A 22,422-nucleotide genomic window follows, 5' to 3' on the forward strand; every position below is an offset into this window, starting at 1 on the left:
CCCTTTCAAAAGGGTGCACCTCTGTGACAGCTTGGTTACATTTTTTTATGACGGAGGCTGGTCATTACAGATCTTTGCAGGACGGTCTACGTTCATTCAAATGTACAGACAGACCATGCATCAATGTAATAAAAGGTCTGACTCTACAGTCTCATACTTCATACTTCAAAACTATTATACGATTCGAAAAGAAAGAGGCTACGACAGACGCGCAACCAACGCAGCCATGTGGGAGATTACACGGCGGTCATCACACAAAAAAACGTTTGACTGTTACCATCGACCAATCAGAATCAAGCATTTCAGCATATTATTGGTTCAATTCAGTCGTTATCGTGCGCGCCATTGGCTCATTTGACCGCGCAGTCAAAGATTCTGGAGAGACGAACCCAAGTGAGCATCCAGAGGGCCCGATGGCAAGCGACTCTTCAGCTGTACACAGACTCTGCTGAGTAAGAACATACACTCTCCTAATGAATGCATGTTTGCCCCCCAGCCTTTCAGAAACACACCTCCCTCCCCCGTGCTCTGACCACCTGCCCCTTGCTTCTTTATCTCCAGATTTCCAGACAATGCCCAAGGGATCCCAATGCTTAATCCTCTCTCGCTCTCTCTCTCTCTCTACACCCCACCATCTTCCTCCACCCGGCCTCCCTCTCTTTTCATTTATTCTCTTTTTAGAGTATTATTAAACGCAAGAGACTGAAAATATGATGATAATGATAAGGCGACAAATACATTGAATAAAGAACACATATTTGTATTACAAGAACATTGCAATATGGTGTGTAGTATGAAAAAATGAGATTCAGTTGGGTTTAAAACGAATCTGTCAAAAACACTTGCAAATCATTTTTAAACCAGTTTGGTTTGAATCACTCAAACTGATTCACCAACTCACATGTGAATCAGTCTGGGAAGCTCCTCAGAAGTACGGAAGACTTTTCTTTATTATTCCTTATTAATCTTCTTTCAAGTTTTCTATGGTAATAAAGCTCAAACCACAGAACCCCCCCACACATACACACAGCTATACTGAAAACTAGACCAAAAACTCATATTCCCCACAAGTATCCCTTTCCTATCGCGCTCCTCCTCGCCCTTCCGAGGATTTGGACTCTGAGGACGCTTTTCCCCGACAAACTCTTGAAAGATTATAGCAGTTATCCCATTTGAGTTGTTTAAGAACGCCATTCTTGTGCGTGTAAGCCAAGGCATGGGCCAGGTCAAAGAGACCATAGCGCTGATTACAAGCCCGAAGTCCGGGGTAAAGCTTGGCAGAGTAACATTAATGAATGGTAAGCTTCTTTGGCCGCGTGTTCCCTAAAGAACCGCTCCGATAATATACTTAAGGCAGGATGCACAGTTGTTTGTGTCAAAGCCAAGGCGGCGCTTTGGACACCCCGCTCACGTAGTGGGGCTTAGCACCAGACGGACTCACAATGTGAAATCATTTACATCACAGGCCGCACCGGGTTCCAAAAGATGTCAATAGCAAGTCGCGGAACAGCTGTTTGTGTCGTTCGAAAAAGCAAACACTGCCGTTGTTGTGTTCGATAATGCATGTGAAACAAAATGTAAGTATGAAAGACTTGTTTTTGAATAATCTCCAGATATATAAAGAAATCGTTGTCTCAACTGAATCCAATGTTATTTTTCCAGTGTTTTCAGCCACTTAAAATAGCCAATGGTGTAACTTTTAGGCTTGACTACAGTTTGCCCGAATAATGGCAGACCAAGAGTTTTTGGCGACCTTTAATGTGTGGCACAGAAGTGACGCATTCCACTTTTAGAATGGATCTTTAAGTTCACGCAAAAATACAAATTCAGTCATCATTTATTAACCCTCATGTCGTTCAAAACCTGCATAGGACTCCTACCCTTGTGTGAAACACAACAGAAGATATTTTGAGAAAAAGCCAATGGAGTCTGGTGGTTTGGTTACCAACGTTCTTCAAAATATCTTATTTTGTGTTCCGAAGAAAGTTCGAAACACGATAGTGGGTAAATGATGAAAGAACTTTCATTTTTGGGTGAACTATCCCTTTAAATTCTGTTTATCTGTGAGCACTTCCAGTAACATGACTCTTGCTCTTCAACCAGGACCCATTAACCTCATTAATGAACAGCAGTGATTATCACCCGTGTATCAGTATAAACATCAGTCAGATGAGCAATTACTCGCTTTTAATGAAAGAGTCGTGTCAGGACATAAAAACCACACCTCTCATTCATTCGCTTGTAGTCCCACAGTAAATCGAGACAGGAAATACAATGATCTAGAATCATTAATCACATTCAACTCAACACTTTTTCTTCAAAAGTAATTACAGAAGACAACGATACTAACCACTATAAATTCATTTAAATATGAACTGAAAACATAAATCGCATGTCGGATCAACATTATCTCTGTCAGATGTTGTCTCAACTTGTTTTTGTGTCCATGTAAAACTATTGCATTGCATCTCACGTTCATGTTCACTCAACATCGCTGCTGTCCTTCTTGAAACCTTATTTTATTTTTTGCCATAAATCATATTAAACAGTATTATACCATTTAAAAAGTACAGTGTTTCGTCCATTTCGTAGAAAAAGCAATATGGACATCCAATGTTTCGGAAGGACAGCAATCATATATGAAAATGAAAAATTAAGCTTTTGATGTTGTTAATTGATTAATTGATAGTTTGCTAAACATTCAATCTGTTGTTGCCCTGACACAAATTTATTGGCTGAAAGAGACATTTTGCATTTACTAAACGACCAAATTCCAATTGGTTAAACAAATGAACATTAGGTCGTTTTATTAGGTTGTTGAGACCTAATAAAAAATTCTAGGTCGTTGAGAAAATTTAAATATTATTATTTAGCTTTTAGTATTTTTCCTCATGATATCATAACCAACAGCTGTAGGTGTAACTCACACTTGTCTAACTCATGTCTCTTACTGACGTTACCGGCCATCCGTGAAGAAGTGTCCTCTAATGAAAAAGCACTTCATCAGAGCTCTTGATGAGGTCATTAAAATGTGTCATTTCAAGCCAAGCTGTTAACAATGTCCAATCAACAATCAGGGGGTTCACACTTGATAACAAGACTTGTGGATTCACATCTGTGAAAGAAGACGATAAACAAATGAAAACAGGGATGGACTAGTAAGGGGAAAGAAACAAAACATTTGTCTGCCGGCCAAAACAAATGAACAGAACCGAGAGGAGGCATCATAAACTTCACAAACAAAAAGATTCAACATTTTCTTTTTACATACATCCTAAAAGCTGTTTGTATCTGCTTTTAAAGGTTTCGAAAAGGAAAATTTGTATAAGTCACATTTGCAAAAACATAAAAAAAATTGCCTTAAGAATTGAAGTTAACTTGGGATGCCTTAACTTTTAATATATGGAGTAAACATATAATTATTTTTTCTATTTTAAAATCTGTTAACCAATCAATAAATAAAACAATAACAAATTAATTAATAATAAAACTTTTGTTGTTTCATCAGATCTTTACATTTTAACAGATCGTTGCCGTCCTTCTGAAACCTTGTATGTCCAAATTAGCTGTTTTTCAGGAAACTTTCTCAATTATTGCATACTGTGTTGTCAAAGTTGACAAGCTATCTATTGTTTAGTTGTTTTCAAAACCCAGTGACAAACATAAAGGGGGGCTAATAATAATGTTTTATAGCAAAAAATAAAAACCATGAAATAAGGAGATACAGGGTTTTAGAAGGACAGCACCAATATTAAAAGTGTACTGTTTACTACTGAGTATACAGAAAAAAAATTGCTAAAACTTTACAATACGGGTCCTGACATCAATTAACTAAATCTGTTAACAATTAATTAATAATGAACAATACTTCCACAGCATTTATTCAAATTACCCAATGCATTAACTAATGTTACCTAAAATCTTATTGTATATGTAGATATAACATCTTAAATCACAAAAGAACAGGAACAAGGGAAATTCAGGTAAATATACAATTCACCTCAATACTCGACAAGGAATTTCTGTCTGCCAGAGAGCCCCCCCCTCCCCACCAACAGTCCCAACACAGATAACTAATTAGCTACATTACAGTCATTTCCATTTTAATGCATTGTTTGCTGCCATTGTTTAGCGGCACAATGGTTGAGAATTGCAAATGGTAGCGAACTGGTGGGATTCAGCTAATGAAACTGGCCATACACTGCCCTAGCCTCAGGACAAAGACAGACAGAGGCCTGACTTAAAAATGGGACTATTGATAGTCATTTAATTGACAGATATGACTGTTAATGGCCATTTAATGAACTAGACAATAAGCTAACACTGTAGTAGTGTGGATGCTTTCCAAATGAAAGCGGTGGAATTTTTAGTTTTAGGAAGTGTAATTAGGCGCTTTTCACTCTCTTTTTTCTGCATTTTATGGATAATTAAAATGTTCATTGTAACCATTTTCATTGAAATGATCCATTCCATTTGCAGTACTACAAGAAATAAGAAAATAATACTGCTTAATAATTTTAGCTATAAAGTTCTTACATCACAGGAAAATGTGTTATAGTGATTAAATATAATATATTTATATGCATATAATACATTTTACAATAGCACAATGACCTAAAAAAGAAAATGTTCTGTGGTCAAAAATGTGTGAAAAAAAGAATGTAATAATAATAAAAATCTACAGAGAATTACAATTGAAAATACAGGGATTTACAAAAAAAACTCACAGTAAAATGCTCAGATATATTACAATAATGAGAATTCAAGAGACAATTTTGCTTAATTATCGTTTTGGAATGGGCATCCTACCATTTGGACAGATTCACCAATAAATACAAACGATTATTTTGTTTTCTATTTAAATTTTTACTGTGGTTTTAAGTCGTAAGGCTTTAAGTGAGAAGCAGAAGTCAGAAATCAGGTATGTGTGGAATGTTGGCTAAAGCACTAATCTCTAATCCTTCTCTGAGTACCGGCACTGAAGGACCCTGGGTCAGTTACTCCGTCTGCATCTGTGTATGCACACGAGACGGTGAGAGAGAGAGACAGAGAGAGGAGAAATTAACAAAATTAGTTTTGGCTTGTTTCCTTTTGCTTTTTAACAATTCTGTTGACCAATCAGCTTCGAGTAGACAGCAAAATCGCCAGTGTTAAAAAGGGTCAAATGAACACTCACAGTGTATATATAATCCACATTTAAACACTGTGAGTGTTAATTGGGCATTTTTTAACACTGGCGATTTTGCTGTGTATAGAGGATACTGTATATGCTCAGGATTAAATTTGTGCTCACAACATACCAAACTGTATAAATTGTCTCCTGGCTACCTTTCTTAAAGCTTTTTTATGTAAAAGTTTATTTGGACTTCATTTTTAATCATAACTATATGATTTATATTGGGACTCATGCAACATAAAGTTGACATGGATGGTTCCGGGCTGTTAAACCGTGTGCTTTAAAAGAAGAAATAATCACAGGATTTAGTTAGTTGCATCAGATTACTGAATCACTCTTCTGTACAGTTGTTTGCAAAAACAAAACGTCATTTTAATTGTTTGTTGTTATTGGTCTTTTTACATCTTGGCCAGAATAAACGTGACAGTAAACCAGGCTGTGATTGGGTAACCGTGTCTACCACAGAGACGGCCATCAAGGGATTTTAGCCACAAAGACACTAACAAGACCCCTTTAGTTTCTTCATAAGTGTTGCAAGATTTGGCTTTGAGTTTTGACATGGCTTGTGTTCCCTCTAAAGACTTTGAGGATTATGAGGGCCACCCAAGAAGAGAGAGAGAGAGAGAGAGGAACACATGAATTAGTAATGCTGAACTCTGATCAAAAACCTTCCAGAAAACCAAGATGTACAGAGGGACAGAATATGCCACCTAATGAGAGGTCAAAGGTCAATAGAAATATGTACCACATGACCTCAATTAATCTATTACTCTTTTTAAGTCTTGAACTCTCATCCTAAGACAAATGCTTAAATGATCTGTAGTACAAATACAAATTAACCAGCAAATTGTATTTTATGATCATGCAGTTCACTCCCAATTTCATGAAGAGCTCTTGCGCTCAAACACAACCATTAGCATTAGCTGACTGCTTCTGCCCCCTATTGGAAATAACTATTACTGCACATTCCTCAATAGCGTTCCAAAAAAGTATTTCGACATCAGATAACACAACGTGAAACCAATTCAAACGAAATTAATTTTTCAGGATTTTTTTCAGGCAGCAAAATCTAACTTTTAGGTAAAGCACATAAACTTTTATTTTTTTCATGCGCCCAAATACCATATGGGGCAATTGTTTACAGTGAATATAGTACACACTTGCTAATTTTCATAGTTGAAATCTTTATGGTTCAGTCAGTCCAAAAACATGATTTTTATACCTAGTAAATCAACAGTTGGGTATGAAAATCATCCTGTCTCTCTAGTGAAAGCTGTGGTCACTCACAGACTCCAGCTCATCATATGAGTGTCTATGGTTCAGTGGGCCTAAATTCCCACCAATCAAATTACACCCATAAATCCATTTCTGTTATTGAGGCCGTGTCACCCCTCAAAATCCAATATAACCACTTAACTCTCATTTCCATTTTACTCTCTCTCTCTCTCTCTCTAAGATAACAATTTTATTTTTAAACCAAAACATAAACAAAAAAGACATTAAAAACAGGGCAAAACATTATTTAATGTGCAAATTAGTACATTAATATATTATAGTCATAATTTGAGGTAGCAAAAATCATTGAGCAGCAATTACATAATTGTTCTACTGAGGAATAATTTTTCATTCTGGAACCCTGCTGTTGTGCTGCATTGCCAAGATGGAAAAGAAAAACTATATGGCCACCAAGTTGGGATATACAGGGCACAATACAAGACCAGGCAGGGCCTGAAGACCTCAAAAACATTATTTAAAACCTAGAGTTACAGTATTTGCAGTGTAGGCGCCAGAATGGCTATGTCTTTTATTTTGTAAACGTCACTTCCTGTCTGTCAAATACGTCACTGGTGTATGTGTATTTAACCAGCATTTTGGGTGTTGGATAGAAATGGAGTAGGGGGTGAGTAGATGGGACGCTCACTTTCTGTTGACCGTGACATAGTCACAGTAGCACGGTCAATACAGTAACAACGCACCGTGAAATTACATTTAAGTTATAGTACAGTTTATAGTTTATGTGTAGTTATTCTATTTTTCTTTACTGTTTTATTTGTCTTCATCATCATCTTGTACCAAACCTCCACCTGCAATAAACCTCATCATGCTTTGACTATGGAACGTGTCAGCCCTCAAATCCCTCTACTTAGCCTCTAGCGACTAAAATTACGGTCGCTATATGCAGTGTGGTTTTATATATGGTTTTTAACACATAAAGCATTGAGGAAGGTGAGCTTTAGGATGAAATGAAAGGAATTTCTGACCTGCATCCATTTCTTTGAACTGGACGTAGCGGACACCAATTCATCGTTCTATTTAGAGACCAATCACAATCTTACAGACAGATATTTTTATCGTTAGTATTGCTAACATACAATTTGGCTACACACTTGCTTGAAGGTGTAAAAATTTCATTTCAAAATGAAAATTCGGCCATCATCACACTGTGAAACTTTGCTGTAGTTTTGCAGCAGGCTTGCCAGTAACTTACTGTAGATTTAATTTACACATAGTTTTAAACATAAACTTACCTAGTTCTGATATATTCTTTCATAACACAAGACTGAATATCGTAGGTCACTTTTCTTGTTATGTAAATGTATTGTAAATGAAGAAGTTTTAAATATTTTTTACTAGAAAACAAAACAAAAATGCTTAGCAAGAATGTCATTTTTTGCAGTGTTGCTGTGCTAATGCCAGTGATGAGACCAGTCTCTTGCTCATTTTGAATCTTAATAGTCAAAGCAAAGTTTTACAGTGCATTTATTCTCTCTATAGTCCAAAACCTGTATCTGGCTCTTTCTTCTGTGGAAAAGAAGATATCTTGTAAAATGTCTCTGTGGTTTTTTGTCTATTGAATGGAAGTCAATGGGGGCCAATGTGGTTTAGTTACAAATGTTCTTGAAAATATCTTCTTTCGTGTTCTGCAGAAGAAAGAAAGTCATACAGGTGTGAACTTTCATGAGGGTGAGTAAATTATGAAAGAATTTTCTTTTTTGGGTGAACTAGGCCTTCAATAGCAGTATGAATAAAACAGTCTGATTACAAACCTACAGACAACTATTATCTAATATTGTTAATCTTCCTTATTTCTTTACTGTATTATTATGCATTTACTGTAAAATTGCAAAAAGCGCCCCAGGAATCCATTTTTAATTGAATTGAAAGTTTTCAGGGCAAAATTTGTGGACGTAAGGTCTTTGCACATACAGTCCGAAAATTTCGTATTGCGTTTTTTCGTATTTGGCGCTCGTTTGTACGGTGTCTCTGAATTGTCAAAACGCCTCTTAAAATGCTTGCTACGGATGCGAAAAACGCAGAAAATCGAACCCAGTCCGAATTGTTTATGACGGACGAAAATATCGGAGGCAGTGTAAATGTGATTGACACAACGTGAGGTCGTATTTATTTTTTAACGTGCGGAAATTTCGGACGCAAATTTCGGACTCAATGTGCAATGGCCTTGATACCAAAGACAGACGCTGGATTCAGAACCGGGTGTTTTGGTGGGCGTGTCCTAATATGAACAAGGTAACATAAGCCTTTCTAGTTTCTTTTTAGTCATAAATCTCCCGGGCCCGGGCTCTGTTTCACATCGAGCAGTGCATGAAGGGTTCTAATTAAAAATTGCTAACGGTTAAAGTTGAGAGCAGAGAAGGAATATAAACCACTTTTGTACTGAAGGGGTGGAGCCTTGAGTTAATCCAAGGCCTTGGGCCTCTCTCTTGCACACACACACATCCTTGGCCCCAAGAAGTTTATTGATCTCAGGGCTGAGATACAGAGAGGTTTAGGTTTGACTGTCCCATCAAAGCCAGAGGGCCACACACACCTGTGTGTGTGTGTGTGTGTGTGTGTGTGTGTGCGTGTGTGTGCGTGTGTGTGTGTAGCGTCGCTAAGCCAAGATTAAGCTAAAGTTACTCGTCTCTCTGCCCTCTTGCCATGTCATTCAAACCCTCGATAGTTGGACGGCCACACGGCACACACAAAGACCCTTTCTGGGCCATCCTCAATGCCATCAGCTCTCAAACATCAAACACTGGGGATTATGGGATTGCTAGAAGTCCCCGAGGGTAAACGAGAGACAAAATGGAGTTTACCATGGAACTCCCTCGGCCCCGGCGTCTTCTCTCGGGAGATTTGTTTCTCAGAGACAAATTTGTTTCCTATTATTCCACTATTTTGCCTGACGTTCACCGCGCCGCCGCGGCTGTACAGTAATCCCTGCGCTATGAGAGATTACACACGGCTTTTGTGAATGTGCCTAATACCTTACTGTGAGGGAATCGACAAGGTTTTAAAGCACTTAACTCCCTAAGAAGGTTCATCCACACCTGATGCGTGAATACAATCCAGGGATTAAAACCGTGTCGTGTGATATTTGCTCTGCGAATCAACTATTCATGAAATCCTCAGTGTCATGTTCATTTCCTGTGCGTGTGGATTTTGTCAAGACCTGGTAATATAGAAATACTCCTTATAAATATTTCAAAAATGTAATCCTGGACCACAAAACCAGTTTTAGGTAGCAGAGGTATATTTGTGGCAATAGCCAACAAAATATTGTATGGGTCAAAATTATACATTTTTCTTTTATACCAAAAATCATTAGGATTTCAAGTAATGATCATGTTCCATGAAGATAATTTGTAAATTTCCTACCGTAAATATATATCAAAACGTTATTTTTGTGAGTGGATGCAGTGAAATGGCGAACAAAAATAGCCGGAAACACGCTTACAAACTTCACTCGCTCCTGCCCGATCTTTTGGAATTACCCACTCAAGTTTGGTATCTATGTAAATCTTAGAATTTACAATCTCAGGTTCATCTACCCTCCACAACGTCATTACAGCGGTAATCCAACAGAGAGCGTTTAAACAAACTTGTTTCTTACAGCGCCTTTGACGGACAACTTTAAAGGCGATTTTCTCAAAATGTTTTGCTCCCTCAGATTCCAGATATTCAAATAGTTGTATCTCTGCCAAATATAGTCCTATCCTAACAAACCATACCATGAATGGAAAGCTTATTTATTCAGCGTTCAGATGATGTTTAAATCTCAACATCGAAAATATGACCTTATGATTGGTTTGGTCACAAATGAGAATGTTGCTTAGTCAGGTCATTAGTATATAGAAATGTCCTCATGTATTAACCCTTATGTCATTCCAAACCTGTATGAATTTCTTTTTTCTGCAGAAAAACACAAAGCAGTGAGAACTAAGGTCACCGATCCCAATAACTTTTAAATGTGACCCCTCACCCACTCCAAACATAAAACCTGAAGGCAAAAATATGTCAAAACAGAAGTGTTGTAACATCTGCCACTAAACATTGTTTCTTCGTGTAACTAATACACCATTGCATTTCATTTTCTGTATAAGAGAAGTGAATGGGGATGAGGGATGTCAAACTGCAAACTGACAAAGAAACGTGAAGTGGTTCATATGACATCAGACCCAATGTGATGTGTCTAAAGGCGAAATATTTGACTTGAGAACCACAACCGAGGGCAAGATTTTTAGTGTACAGCAACTTCAGTCGAAGCTATTGTTTGACCTCAGAAGACGTGGAATATATTCATACAGATACCATAATGGTGCTTTTTAGTTGTTTTTATTTTCTACGGTGCCACACAATGCTATAGAAGAACCATTTTGGGCTGAATGGCTAAATAAAGAATATCAATCACCTGAAGAACATTTATATTTCACGAAAGATTCTTCTTTATATTGGAAAAAGGTATGAAAAAGGAAAAAATGGTTCTTATTAGAACCTTTGAGGAAATGGTTCTTCTATGGCATCGCTGTGAGGAACCTTTTGTAGTCTTTTTCCTTGTGGTGTGTTTTACATTTTGCTTATGAATTGAATTAGGTTTGTACTGTGTGACATATTGAAACATGTGGTTGAAGGACTATCATGACCGTGTGTGTTTGTCCTTGAGACTAATGAGGTGAAATTGCCTCCTGAGAAGATCAGGAGATGTGACATCTATTGTCCTTGATGTAAAAGTGGATACAAATTGGATGGAGCCATTGAAAGGATAAAAATTGTTCAAAATGGTTCAAACCTAAAATATTTTAAAAACCATGCATACCATGAAGCTGAGCAACATCATGGTCCATAAATGATGTTCTATACATTTATACAGCGAACAGCGTGTCATAATCTTAAGCGTTTTCCCATATGACAGCCTACTACGTCAAAAGAGCATATGCTGTCATTTCTGTCTCTCTCATCCAATGGTGGGGTGACCTTAGTTTGAATAAAGTCAAAGAGGATTAAGAAGAGGATGTGGGGTGGGGGTGTCTCCATGGCAACAGCAGGTCTTTCTGTCTGGGGAGGGAGGCTGTCGGGTGAGACTGAGAGGAAGGTTCAAAGAGTAACAGATGCTGTCTTTGTGGGACATGGGTGGTGGGTGGAGAGCTTCTCCACTTAGAGGCCAATGATCATGTGTCTGTTCGAGGAAAGTGTAACGGATCTTCAGAGAGCAGGCGAGAACCGGGTCCCCAAGCATCATTTGGACAGCGCAATATGGACCACAGAAAAAAATGAAGTTAAAGAAAGTTTTTTTTCATCTCAGTAATTTACTGTATTTATTTTAGAGTAAACTTTCTATTGATGCAACATTATGCTTTCATCTCACTAATACAACAAGTGCTTATAATCAACATCGGTGGCAGTGTTGCCAACTTGGCGACTTTGTCGCTAGATTTAGCAACTTTTCAGACCCCTTTAGCGACTTATTTTTCAAAAAGCGACTAGCGACAAATCTAGCTACTTTCGGAATAAGCCTCTCTGTCTACTCTGTTAAGCGAGCGGCAGGGAGAAGCAGCACATTCAGTTCAGACCGCCCAGATACGCATGTACAAACACAGTGTTTCCAAGAACTAATCACTTATTGATCTTGTTTGAGCATTTATGATTTAAAACCCCATTACTGTATGGACGCATAAACATGAACACAGACGGATTTTAGCTGTTCAACAAAAGTTACAGCTGGTGTGTAGTTTTAAGTGGTCGAGTTCACTCATTATTACATAGTTTTGGTTGTCTGCCAACAGAAACAGAAAAATAAGTAATACCTAGTTATTGTGCATTTGGGTGTATTGTTTAATATAATACTGTATACGAGATATGAAGCAGACCTGAAGCGCCTAGTTTACCTGATTCTACGTGATGACGTCACTGATATGCAAATTAGCGCGTGACGTCATATGGCGACATTTAGCGACTTTTCGGGCAGTCTTTAGCTACTTTCCATTGAAAATAGTTGGCAACACTGATCGGTGGTTTCATACTGCTTTTCCTATTTAGGATCACGAGGAATGAAACCTCGCACCTGGACAGTTGGCCAGTCCATCACATCTGAGACTTTCTTCACCTGTAATGCTAAAAACCTAGTGCAAAATCACATGACACTCAAAGATGCCTCCATGATGAGGGGAAACATAATGAGAACGCCTTTTACAACATATATATAGGTTGAATTTTGGATGATTGGGACACTTTTTGACATTGAGATTAACCTGAAATCATAAATATATTTACAGTCAGTTATATTAAGTGTTGACACATAAAAACATTTGTGCACTAAGGAGCTTTAAATGGATTGTGGGAAATTGGTGACAATGGTAAATTGGCGACCGGGCTAATCTGACAGTGACCCCTGCTGGTCAACCACGGACATTGACGAGTGCTGCTTTTCCTTCACTATTTATTATAGAATTATTCAGCTTAAAAGGTTTTAACATCGAAACTTAATAAAAGTAAAATGTGTCCAAACGTTCGACTGGCAGTGTATGCATAATCACACTGACATAACATAACATTTCTAATAGCATAAAACCAGAACAAAAGTTTGAAATGACAAGAAAGTGATTAATATATATATATATATATATATTTTTTTTTTCAATTAACCTTGACTTTTGTCACAGTCTGACAAAGCGTAACCTCAGCCCTTTAGGACCTGAACGATGTAATGAATGGAATCTAGTGCCTGACTGTCAGGATAATCAGCCAATCAAACTATTCAATTGTTCCTAGTGGGCGTGACCTTCAAGACACGTTTACAGACAGCAATCTGTGCAATTTCATGGCGACAATAAATACGGTTACCTATTTCGATATACAACCCGTACTGACTCCCCTAAATATTTTGGAACTTACAACCATGTTGTCTATAAACTTACCAACTAGTTGATATAATGTCATGCTGTGTCACTCTGAGCTGCGTGTCATCTGAAGGTTCAGGATCCAGTACTGTCGCTTACAGTATTGGGGAAAAAACTGTCGTTTATTGGAGCTGGTCCCATCATCAACTTTGTGAGATATGCTGTATTCTTCACTACACGAAAATGTTCAAAGAAAAATATACATGTAATAGCAAGGAGTTTAATCTAATAATAAGCAAGGTTCACGTTGAGTTAAATAGCACATATCCAAAAAGAATGTGCGAAATCGTGCGATTGTGTAGTTACTGCGTATTGCCTCTGGGTGGCAGTATAATAAAGTACTTTCTCAGCAGTTAGACGTCTTTTAGTTGCACTAGAAAGAATTTTAACACCCCAGAACCAAGACCGAACCGACTCTGTCATCACTGACTATCATGGAGAAAAAGCTCCTGGATTTAAAAACCCGACATCTGCATGAACATATCTGCACAATGTATTAAAAATGAAAGAAGAGTTAATTTTAGCTTCAGCCATAGGTGAATATACCTTTTTTCATTGTTACGATCCTTAGCAAGGTTTTGTTAAATATAGGTTTAAACTAGGTTTGCTTTTTACATTTCCTGAGTGTCTAATGTTCTTAGAGCTTTCTGGAATGACAAATATCATCATCTATTGTACTCTATGAGTGACGTAAGGTGTGTTGACCGTCCTATTAATTATGTATAGGCTTACAACACAATGCATAGGCAGCCAGGATATATGTCAGTCAGTGTGTATTTATTTACTTTAGCGATTAAGTTTTTAAGGAACGAGGGCTCCATCTAGTTGTGATGGAGAGACGCGCGTGCTTCCTGCTGCCAACATCCACTCCACTGTATGATTAAACTTGATTCGGATGCGCTTTGAAGGCGTGGTTTTATCTCACTGACACGCGACTCTCATTCTTTCATTGATAACCCGTCGAGTGGACTATCCAGTGCACGAGCAGCGTGTCAATGGCGCATTAATCAAAGGGAAGAAGATGATTTGAGATAGACGCGCATACCAGGTAAGATTTTTCTACGCGTGCATTCTCAACTGCAGGTGCTGCAGGAATACGGGGGGTGATGAATTTGCCAACAAGGTCAAGTTGTTGGATTTCATAGCTGACGAGTCAGATTTCTGTGTGAATGTGGGGTTCGGCTGTTTTATTCAATGTAGGCCGAATGTTTTTTATTATTAGCAGTATGTGAATTATTATTTGTCATTGTCTTCTAAAGGTACCTGCAATTATAATTACAGATCATTTAGAACCAAAACAAACGTATTTTTACATGCATAATATTGCATGATACTGCTTCGACTTTATCGAGCTTTTTTGTCCAATTGTGTGTGTGTGTGTGTGTGCGTGTGTGTGTGTGTGTAAGTGAACCGGATCACAACCCAATTTAAACACCACGGTGTCTCTTTCTAAATTTATGCATGCATTGCAAGTTATCGTTTTATTTACAGTCCCACTCATTATGCATGACTTCATTATTAAAAATAACGATTTAGGGTCATTTGTGTAGAGGCCTGGTGATAAAGATGCATGCTGGCATGTACAGTAGCCTATATATTTACGTGTGATATGAGACTGTCGCTAGAACTTAATATTTCACAGTGCGGTCCCCACCCCCTTGCCCATGCAGATGCGACCTCGTATCAATGAGAAGTCGCGATTTCAGACTTCACGTAATTGACTTTCACGGTTTTGGCAGTCGGCTAAAGTGAATATTTCCGCAGCGGCCACTGCATCAAGCTGGCTTTTTCAGTCTGTCACTGATGCACATTATTGGGTGAGCTCGTGTGACATTGGTGATTTTTGCGATAGTAACAAGTGCAACGTGCTGCATAGACCTGTTAAATGCGTCGTTTTATTTATTGATGCACGTGCATGTTTTGTGTACTTCCACACACATAGAATCTGTAATGTGGACAGTTAGGTTTAAAGCTTCATGCAGATGAAAGTAACATTGCTGGGTGTGCTAGGAAACAGATTTTTTATCTTTGCATTGTGTCTCACTGCCCATATTATGATAAAATAAATTATTGACAGTGTTCAGGCTGTTTTCATATATATATAGGTAGTATGGTAAAAAAAACTATCAATCAATTAATTTTATTGCTTTGTTATTGTAGTGAAATTTCAAGAATATTGTTTCCTGATCGCATCCTGTATGCAATGCTTTACATTCACTTTCTAAACTAGGCAAAGAACACTGCTACATTTAGAGCCCATGCAATTCATTAGCTTGTGAATAGAATAATATGTGGAGCATCACATGCCAATGAAAATGTCTGGGATAGTTTCAGTCTCCCAGTGTTTTCATCTTAACAAATTTATTTGGTTCACATAAATTCAGTTCTTTAAAAAGGGCATTGTGTGAGGGTCACTGGCACTACTTGCTATAAAAGTTGCTGAAAACGTGCCATGTACAGTAGTTGTGGTCTAAATGATATATTATGATGTATAATTAAAATGTGTTATAATGTATACAGTATAATGTATGTTATAATGTACAAAATTTATGTTTGCAAAATGTCATTTATATTTGTTAATATAATTTCTTAATTGAATCATTTGTGTTTTTGCCATAATAGTATCCGTTTATTGACTTTAGTTTGTTTGTTTGTTTGTACTTGTGTAGTTTACTGTATATTTGTGACAGGCACAGGATTCATTTTCTAAATCATTTAAGGTAGGCCGAGTGTTTGTTTTGATACAGTAATTAAACCCATGGACACGGTTTATAAGAATGGCTTATGTGTCGTTCATATTTGATTCATTTTATTGGAACTAATGCTCTACCATCAACTTTACATTGAGCTGTCTTGTATAGATTTTCCCAGTTATAAATAACATTTATTCAGCATGACTGAAACGCATTCGTATTTACACCTTCGTTATATTTTGTTCCAGCTTGCTTGTGCGTCTACATAAATGTGAAATAACTGGTTTGCAAACACAAGCATACATGGGTCATTAAAATGAACATTGATTTATTGTGGAAATATACAGTCTTTATTTAAGGTTATTTTCATCTGTCTTTTCTAGGGAAGATTTGGAGGTGCCACCGTTGGAATTTCAGACTTTGGAATATTTAAATTTTTGATCACATAAAACGGAATTGATCATGGAAAACGTACCAAATGCCAAAAGGATCGTGACTGTCCAAATGATGCCGCAGATAGCCAGTATAGATGCACTGGGCAATAAAGAGTTAAATGCTAACTGGGACATCGAGCCAAAGTTAAGCATCAAACAGGATTGCTCCTCTGGCCAGAAACCGAAATCAGATCAGGATAATATGCACCTTAAGTCTTCCATCAAAGAGCCCACATCCCACATCACAATTTTGGGAGGAAAAAACACTTCATCCCATGGCAGTGAAGATCACAGGCAACCTCAAAGTAGTCTTCCAGACATGAAGACATCTGAGAAGTGTGCCAGGAGCAACGAAGATGAAAACAAAGATTGTGATGCTCTTTCCAATTCTGAAACATTGACTGTCCTTTGTGCTAAAAACCTGACCTCTGACCCATCTACTGTTGCGTGTAAAGTCGACAAGGAGAAAAATGGCAACAGCAAAACGAAGGCACTTGAAAAAGAGTCCAAAGCACAAAGCAGAGCATCAGCGGTTGGAGAATCTAATGCAGTTAAAGAGACAGTGCACAATGAAAAACCAAGCCAGGCTAGTCAACAAAACCCCTCTAAATCTGATACATCCCTCCAAAAGAATTTATCTCCCAACACTGATGTCACAAACAAAAACACATTGGTTGTATCTGAATCAAAAGAATCGAGTTTGACCACCAGCGTAACCCATGCATCCATCATCAGTTCCCAGTCCAAGCAGCTCCACATGGGAACAAACATGAATGCTTTAAAAACCATACATCATTCTGGAGCCACAAACACAACAAATGACCAAACATCTCATCCTGAACACAACGATAAGAAACCTCCACAAGAGCTCCAGCATGTGCCTGTTAAACAGGACAGCAGTAGCATCGAGTGCATGGCGAAGGATCTAAAACCAACAGGAATCTCTCAAGAGGCTTCCTCCAGGCAGCCATCGGCGTCTCCAAGTAACAATGCAGCTGATACCTCAAGTCACCAAATGAAAGTGATGGATGAAGAAGTCCAAACGCAGGTAGCCGTTCCTGAAGAGCAAAAGCGGGTCCACTGCAAACTCTACCGTGAAGCCTCCACCATGACATCAACCGTTGAGTTTGGCAACCAAGCCAAAACACAATGCCAAGACGTGGAAGTCCAAGCAGTGGCTGCGGTCTGCAGTCAATCTACAGCTACTAGTCCTAGTCTTCTATCTTTGCAACCCCGTCAGAGACAAGTTAGTCTAATTCCCGAGGAGGCTGAAAGCCTAGCGGTAGTTATTGAGGTGGACGCCACAGACAGTCCCTCACGTGTCATCTCAGAGATCTGTTTGACCGCACCATCTGTCGTGTCGTCCACTAATGAGAAGTCTCCACGATCGGGCACAGTGATGGTGCACGTAGGTGCTGACCTTCAACCGGAGTCAAAGCTCGGGGCCAAGCCTAATGAGCCTGGGGATTCTCAACACAACGCCCAAAGAGGATTTTCGCCTCTTCAACCTGTTTATCAAATTAATATAGAGACAGGCAACCAAAACAAATCTAAGGAAACTAGTCAAGTCACACCTGCTGTCTCAGCATCTGGTCCTCATACAGCATCCATCACGCAAGATCCCATCACAACATCTGGTCAGGCCAAGCTTCCTGCATCTAAATTAACTCTCTCACAATCTGATTTGTCTTCTCAGACCAATGTACCGTCGACAAAACCTCCATCAAATATTACAATGGACACTCCTCCAACGTCAAGCTCCACGCCGCAAGGCAAGAAGGCAGGAGCTTCCAAGCCAGAGCCGGAGAAAAAGAAGGAAGAGGACGAGGCAGCCAAGCAGAAGAAGAGCGTGAATGACGTCGTGTGGGACGAGCAAGGTATGACATGGGAGGTTTACGGAGCGTCGGTTGATCCAGAGTCGCTTGGCTTCGCCATTCAAAGTCATCTGCAGTGCAAAATCAAGGAGCACGAAAAGTTGATCATAGCCAAGACGTCTCTCCGAAAATCCTTATCTTCATCTCCTGGCAAGAAGAAAAAGAGGAGGCACGTCAACATCAACTTCAGGACCATGTTCCAAAACATCAGGCGACCCAACTGTTGTACACGACCGTCGGCACAAGAGTGAAAGACTTAAGGTTTGTCGATAGGTCAGTGTGATCAAATCTTCTGAGACTGTTCAAGTGCAAAGCATGCTGGGAAGATTTTGTTAAATATATAGACACATGGTGATTTGATTGTTGTGTGGAAAACAGTAACCTTAAAGAAAATATTTTCAGAGAAATACTAAATTATTTATGGTGATAGTAAAGCTATAGCAATGTTTAAAGTGAAATGGCAATAATTATAATTAATAGAATCATAGTAATGATTATGTGTAGTAATATGCATGTATATTAGTTCAGAACCTATTGTGGGATCCAAGATTATGCACTGTATTGATCAGCAAATGTATGCATATAACTTTTAAGTTGAATATCTTTATTCACGCTCAGAGTCGTAGTTTGTTTTGAATACCATATTTTTAATTTAGTGCCAATCCTGAACTTGGTAAAAACGTATCCATTTTATTTTTTAGAAAAGATAAAAGCTTCTGCTTGTCATTCTTGTAAAAAAAAGAGCCTGTCCAAGGATTTGTCTTTGATGGTGATATATTATATGATTTTATATTAAAACAAATGTTTGAGTCATGAATGATGTACTCCCATCATTTTTAATGCTTTGTGTGTCTTTACAGTAAGTTTTCTGTCACTAACATTCTGGTAATAATATCACTCACATTTATACAAAATAATGCTAATGCATGGACAACCCTTTCCAAAGGAATGTGCAGGAACGTGAGAACTAACGTCTGTCATTTGCGGATTTAGGTAATGAACGACAGAGCTTAAAACTAAATTTTTAACATTGAAGCTTAATAATAATATTTATCTGGATGTCCTGTAACCCAAATAACCCAGTTAAATATGAAGAAATACACATTTTAAAGTGTCTTATGTATTATTCATGTCATAATTAAGGGCAGTACATCTCCTCTGGATGTGATTAGATATAGATTTTGACATTTTCTACAGTGAATGTGCTAAACGTACCGCCACCTTCCGAGTGTGTTGCTATGCAGTTGTTAGGGTGCTCTGGGTGCTTGTCAGTGCATTGCTGTATGATTGCTATGGTGTTTGTTGTGGTTAGGTGGTTTGTTACAGACTTTGGGATGTTTTCATGCATTCTATCACCTGTCAGGTGAAAATCGTAAGTGGTGCTTACGATGAAACATGGTCAATTTTGAATCCCTTACTTTTGAGAAACATCTACCATAACCCAAAGCAATAGTACTTAAATATGTTCCTTGAAATGTAAAACGTCATGACAAAATTGGAAATAGTTTTGTGGTCGTGAGCCAAAGCAGCTGTCAGTTATGAAACAAGAATGCGACGAGTAATTTTTTTTAATCATTTGTTGTCTAGTGAATTTTTAAGATCTATTTTGCGTCTGTAAAAAAACGATTTATTTGCCTGGGTCATATGCTTTCCTGTAGCTCAGTGGTTAGAGTATGGTGCTAGCAACGCCAAGGTCATGGGTTCGATCTCAGTGATTGCACATACAAAAAAATGTCACTTTGGATAAAAGCGTCTGCCAAATGCGTAAATGGCATATCGCGTCAACGTGGTTCAAGGTCAAAGCCTACGCAACATTATTAACTGCGGGGAACTCTGCAGTTATCTGAACTCTGCATTTACAATTCATTACAGTATATCTCACAGTCTATTCTCCACGCAGCATCGCTGTTCAAAGCTCTCTCAGCAGGAGATTACATCAGAGCGTCTCTCCTGTTGTCTGATCAGTTTCGCATCACCTCCTGTCCCTGTCGCAGCTCCCTTTTGTTTACCTGCTGCATTAAGTAACTGGAGGAGCTCCAGCGCTTCCTCTCATGCCTGCGCTCCCTGTGGAATATTTGCCCTAAATATGTTTGTGCAACACACACAGCTTCATTGTCTCTCTGTGTCCTTCCTAAACACCTCCCTCGCTTATTGTTTGTATGTATATGAATGTTTCTATGAGTTGCATGTTTATGCGAATTTGTACTGTTAGTACTGCATGCAGTATGAAGCTCCCTTGAAGGTCCCTTGTGAAACACACACACAGAAAAATCACTACGAAAAAACCTGCAGGCTTATTTTGAAGTCTTTCTTATTTCTTTAGCATTATTTTCCGATTAAAGAGTCAAGCCCGAACGTATGAAAAACGGGGGTTATATCTGGTTGTTGAAGATTATTTTTGGATCTGTACGTAATACCTTCTATGAAGCCTGTTAATTGCACTCATAGTCATTTTTAATACTTAAACTATGACATACTAACAATGTCATTAAAATATTGAAGGCTAGTTAAAGGGATAGTTCGCCCCCAAATGAAAATTTGTTAATCATTTGCTCCACATCATTCCAAACCTGTATGGCTTTCTTTTGCGGAACACAAAAGAAGGTATTTTGAAGAATGTCGGTAACCAAAAACACTGGCCCTCGTTGACTTCCATTGTGTGGACCAAACCGATTCTCAAAATATATATTTTTTGTGATCCGCAGAAGGGGGAGCCATATACAGGCTTTGAACCACACGGGTAAATAAACGATGTCAGAATTTTTATTTTTAACACATTTTATTTTGAGTTTTGTGCACCCTAGCTTACAGTGGGGTTTTGGTTGAATTGTGAGCTAAATAGTCTGAAAAAATCTGATATCTGCAGCGCACCTGATCTCACGCTGAGAACGCGGCTTGCCCTTCACTCTCTCCATCTTAATTAAATTCTCACAATATGGTGCTCGCAGCTTCAGCTAACAGCCGCTCACAGAAATCGTGACAATCCAAATCAGGTGTCAGTAATTCAGCCGCACGTAACTCTGTGAGAGCTGTTGAGACAATATGGCTTGGATTGAAAAAAATCTATTGACTTATTTACATATTTTTATGTTTATTACAGGATCACATTGTTGACAATCTAACACCAAATCTCTGCACTGTTGGTTGTGTTTCTATTTGTACTACTGCAGTTTTTTTCTTCGTCATTATCATGGCCAAAAGAATTCACAATACAATTATTTCTGTTATATTTATTGATTTTTTAATAAGAAACAATACCGTAAGCAGTGGTGAAATGGCCAAGATTCACTGGATGGACTCTATTGTGGGCATATTTTATATATTTTTTATACATAGGTGCAAAGAATACCATAATATACAGTACATTATATGCATGAAATACAATATATTTATTTGACCGTTTTTGTATTTTCTCTTTTTGGCTAGTGAATTGCATTCACTGTAAGACGTAATTTTATTTTATGGTTTATTTCTGGCAGCCCAGTTTTTTTTACAGGATTTTTTCCCAGTGTTCCATATACAAGTGTAGGGAGGCAGAGACTGAGTTTGTAACCATTTAGCTCTTAAGACAAAATTATGTCATAGTGATGTCAACCAGGTACTGCAGCTAAATGTTTCACAATATTATGTGTAATATTAACGCAGTATCAATAATCACCATTATAAATATAACACTTGTTGTCAATACCAGTATCGCAAAACCTCCTACTTAAATACTAAATCCAATTGGGCCAATGACGACTGTTGGTGGTTGCTGAATTGCATCATTGCTCATTTGCATGAAGTTGAATTTTGTCCAAATGACAAATTCTCATTAAAAGTGAAGGACTTCACTGTCATATAGCATCAGCTTTGAGTTAAGATTGCATATGCTTTTGACTGATACTACATGCTAAACTACAAAGGTGACTTTGTAATCCTATTGACAGCCTATAGTTCTAGACAACTGTGGGAGCCAATCGTAAAACTTTCATTTTCTTCCCTGTTGAATTTTTTTCTTAAATACAATAATTACATAATTACAGTCATGCTGGCTGATTAAAAAGATATTTGACGATTATTTGGTTA

The 22,422-nt window shown here is 38.1% G+C and overlaps 1 protein-coding gene across 2 annotated transcripts; it reads left to right on the forward strand.

Annotated features, from left to right (window-relative positions):
• The first annotated feature begins 14,182 nt into the window (after positions 1-14,182).
• gprin3b (GPRIN family member 3b) lies at positions 14,183-19,158 on the forward strand. Of its 2 annotated transcripts, XM_057331934.1 has the most exons (3): positions 14,183-14,401; positions 16,023-16,073; positions 16,430-19,158. In XM_057331934.1, exon 3 carries the CDS (start codon positions 16,509-16,511, stop codon positions 18,603-18,605), a length of 2,097 nt encoding a protein of 698 aa, XP_057187917.1. In that variant the 5' UTR covers positions 14,183-14,401; positions 16,023-16,073; positions 16,430-16,508; the 3' UTR covers positions 18,606-19,158. The 2 variants fall into 2 exon arrangements, with proteins under 2 accessions (XP_057187917.1, XP_057187916.1); XM_057331933.1 differs by lacking the exon at positions 16,023-16,073.
• Positions 19,159-22,422: the final 3,264 nt, after the last annotated feature.

This window comes from Triplophysa rosa, linkage group LG4 (genome assembly GCF_024868665.1).
Source record: "Triplophysa rosa linkage group LG4, Trosa_1v2, whole genome shotgun sequence".
NCBI classification, from domain to species: domain Eukaryota; kingdom Metazoa; phylum Chordata; class Actinopteri; order Cypriniformes; family Nemacheilidae; genus Triplophysa; species Triplophysa rosa.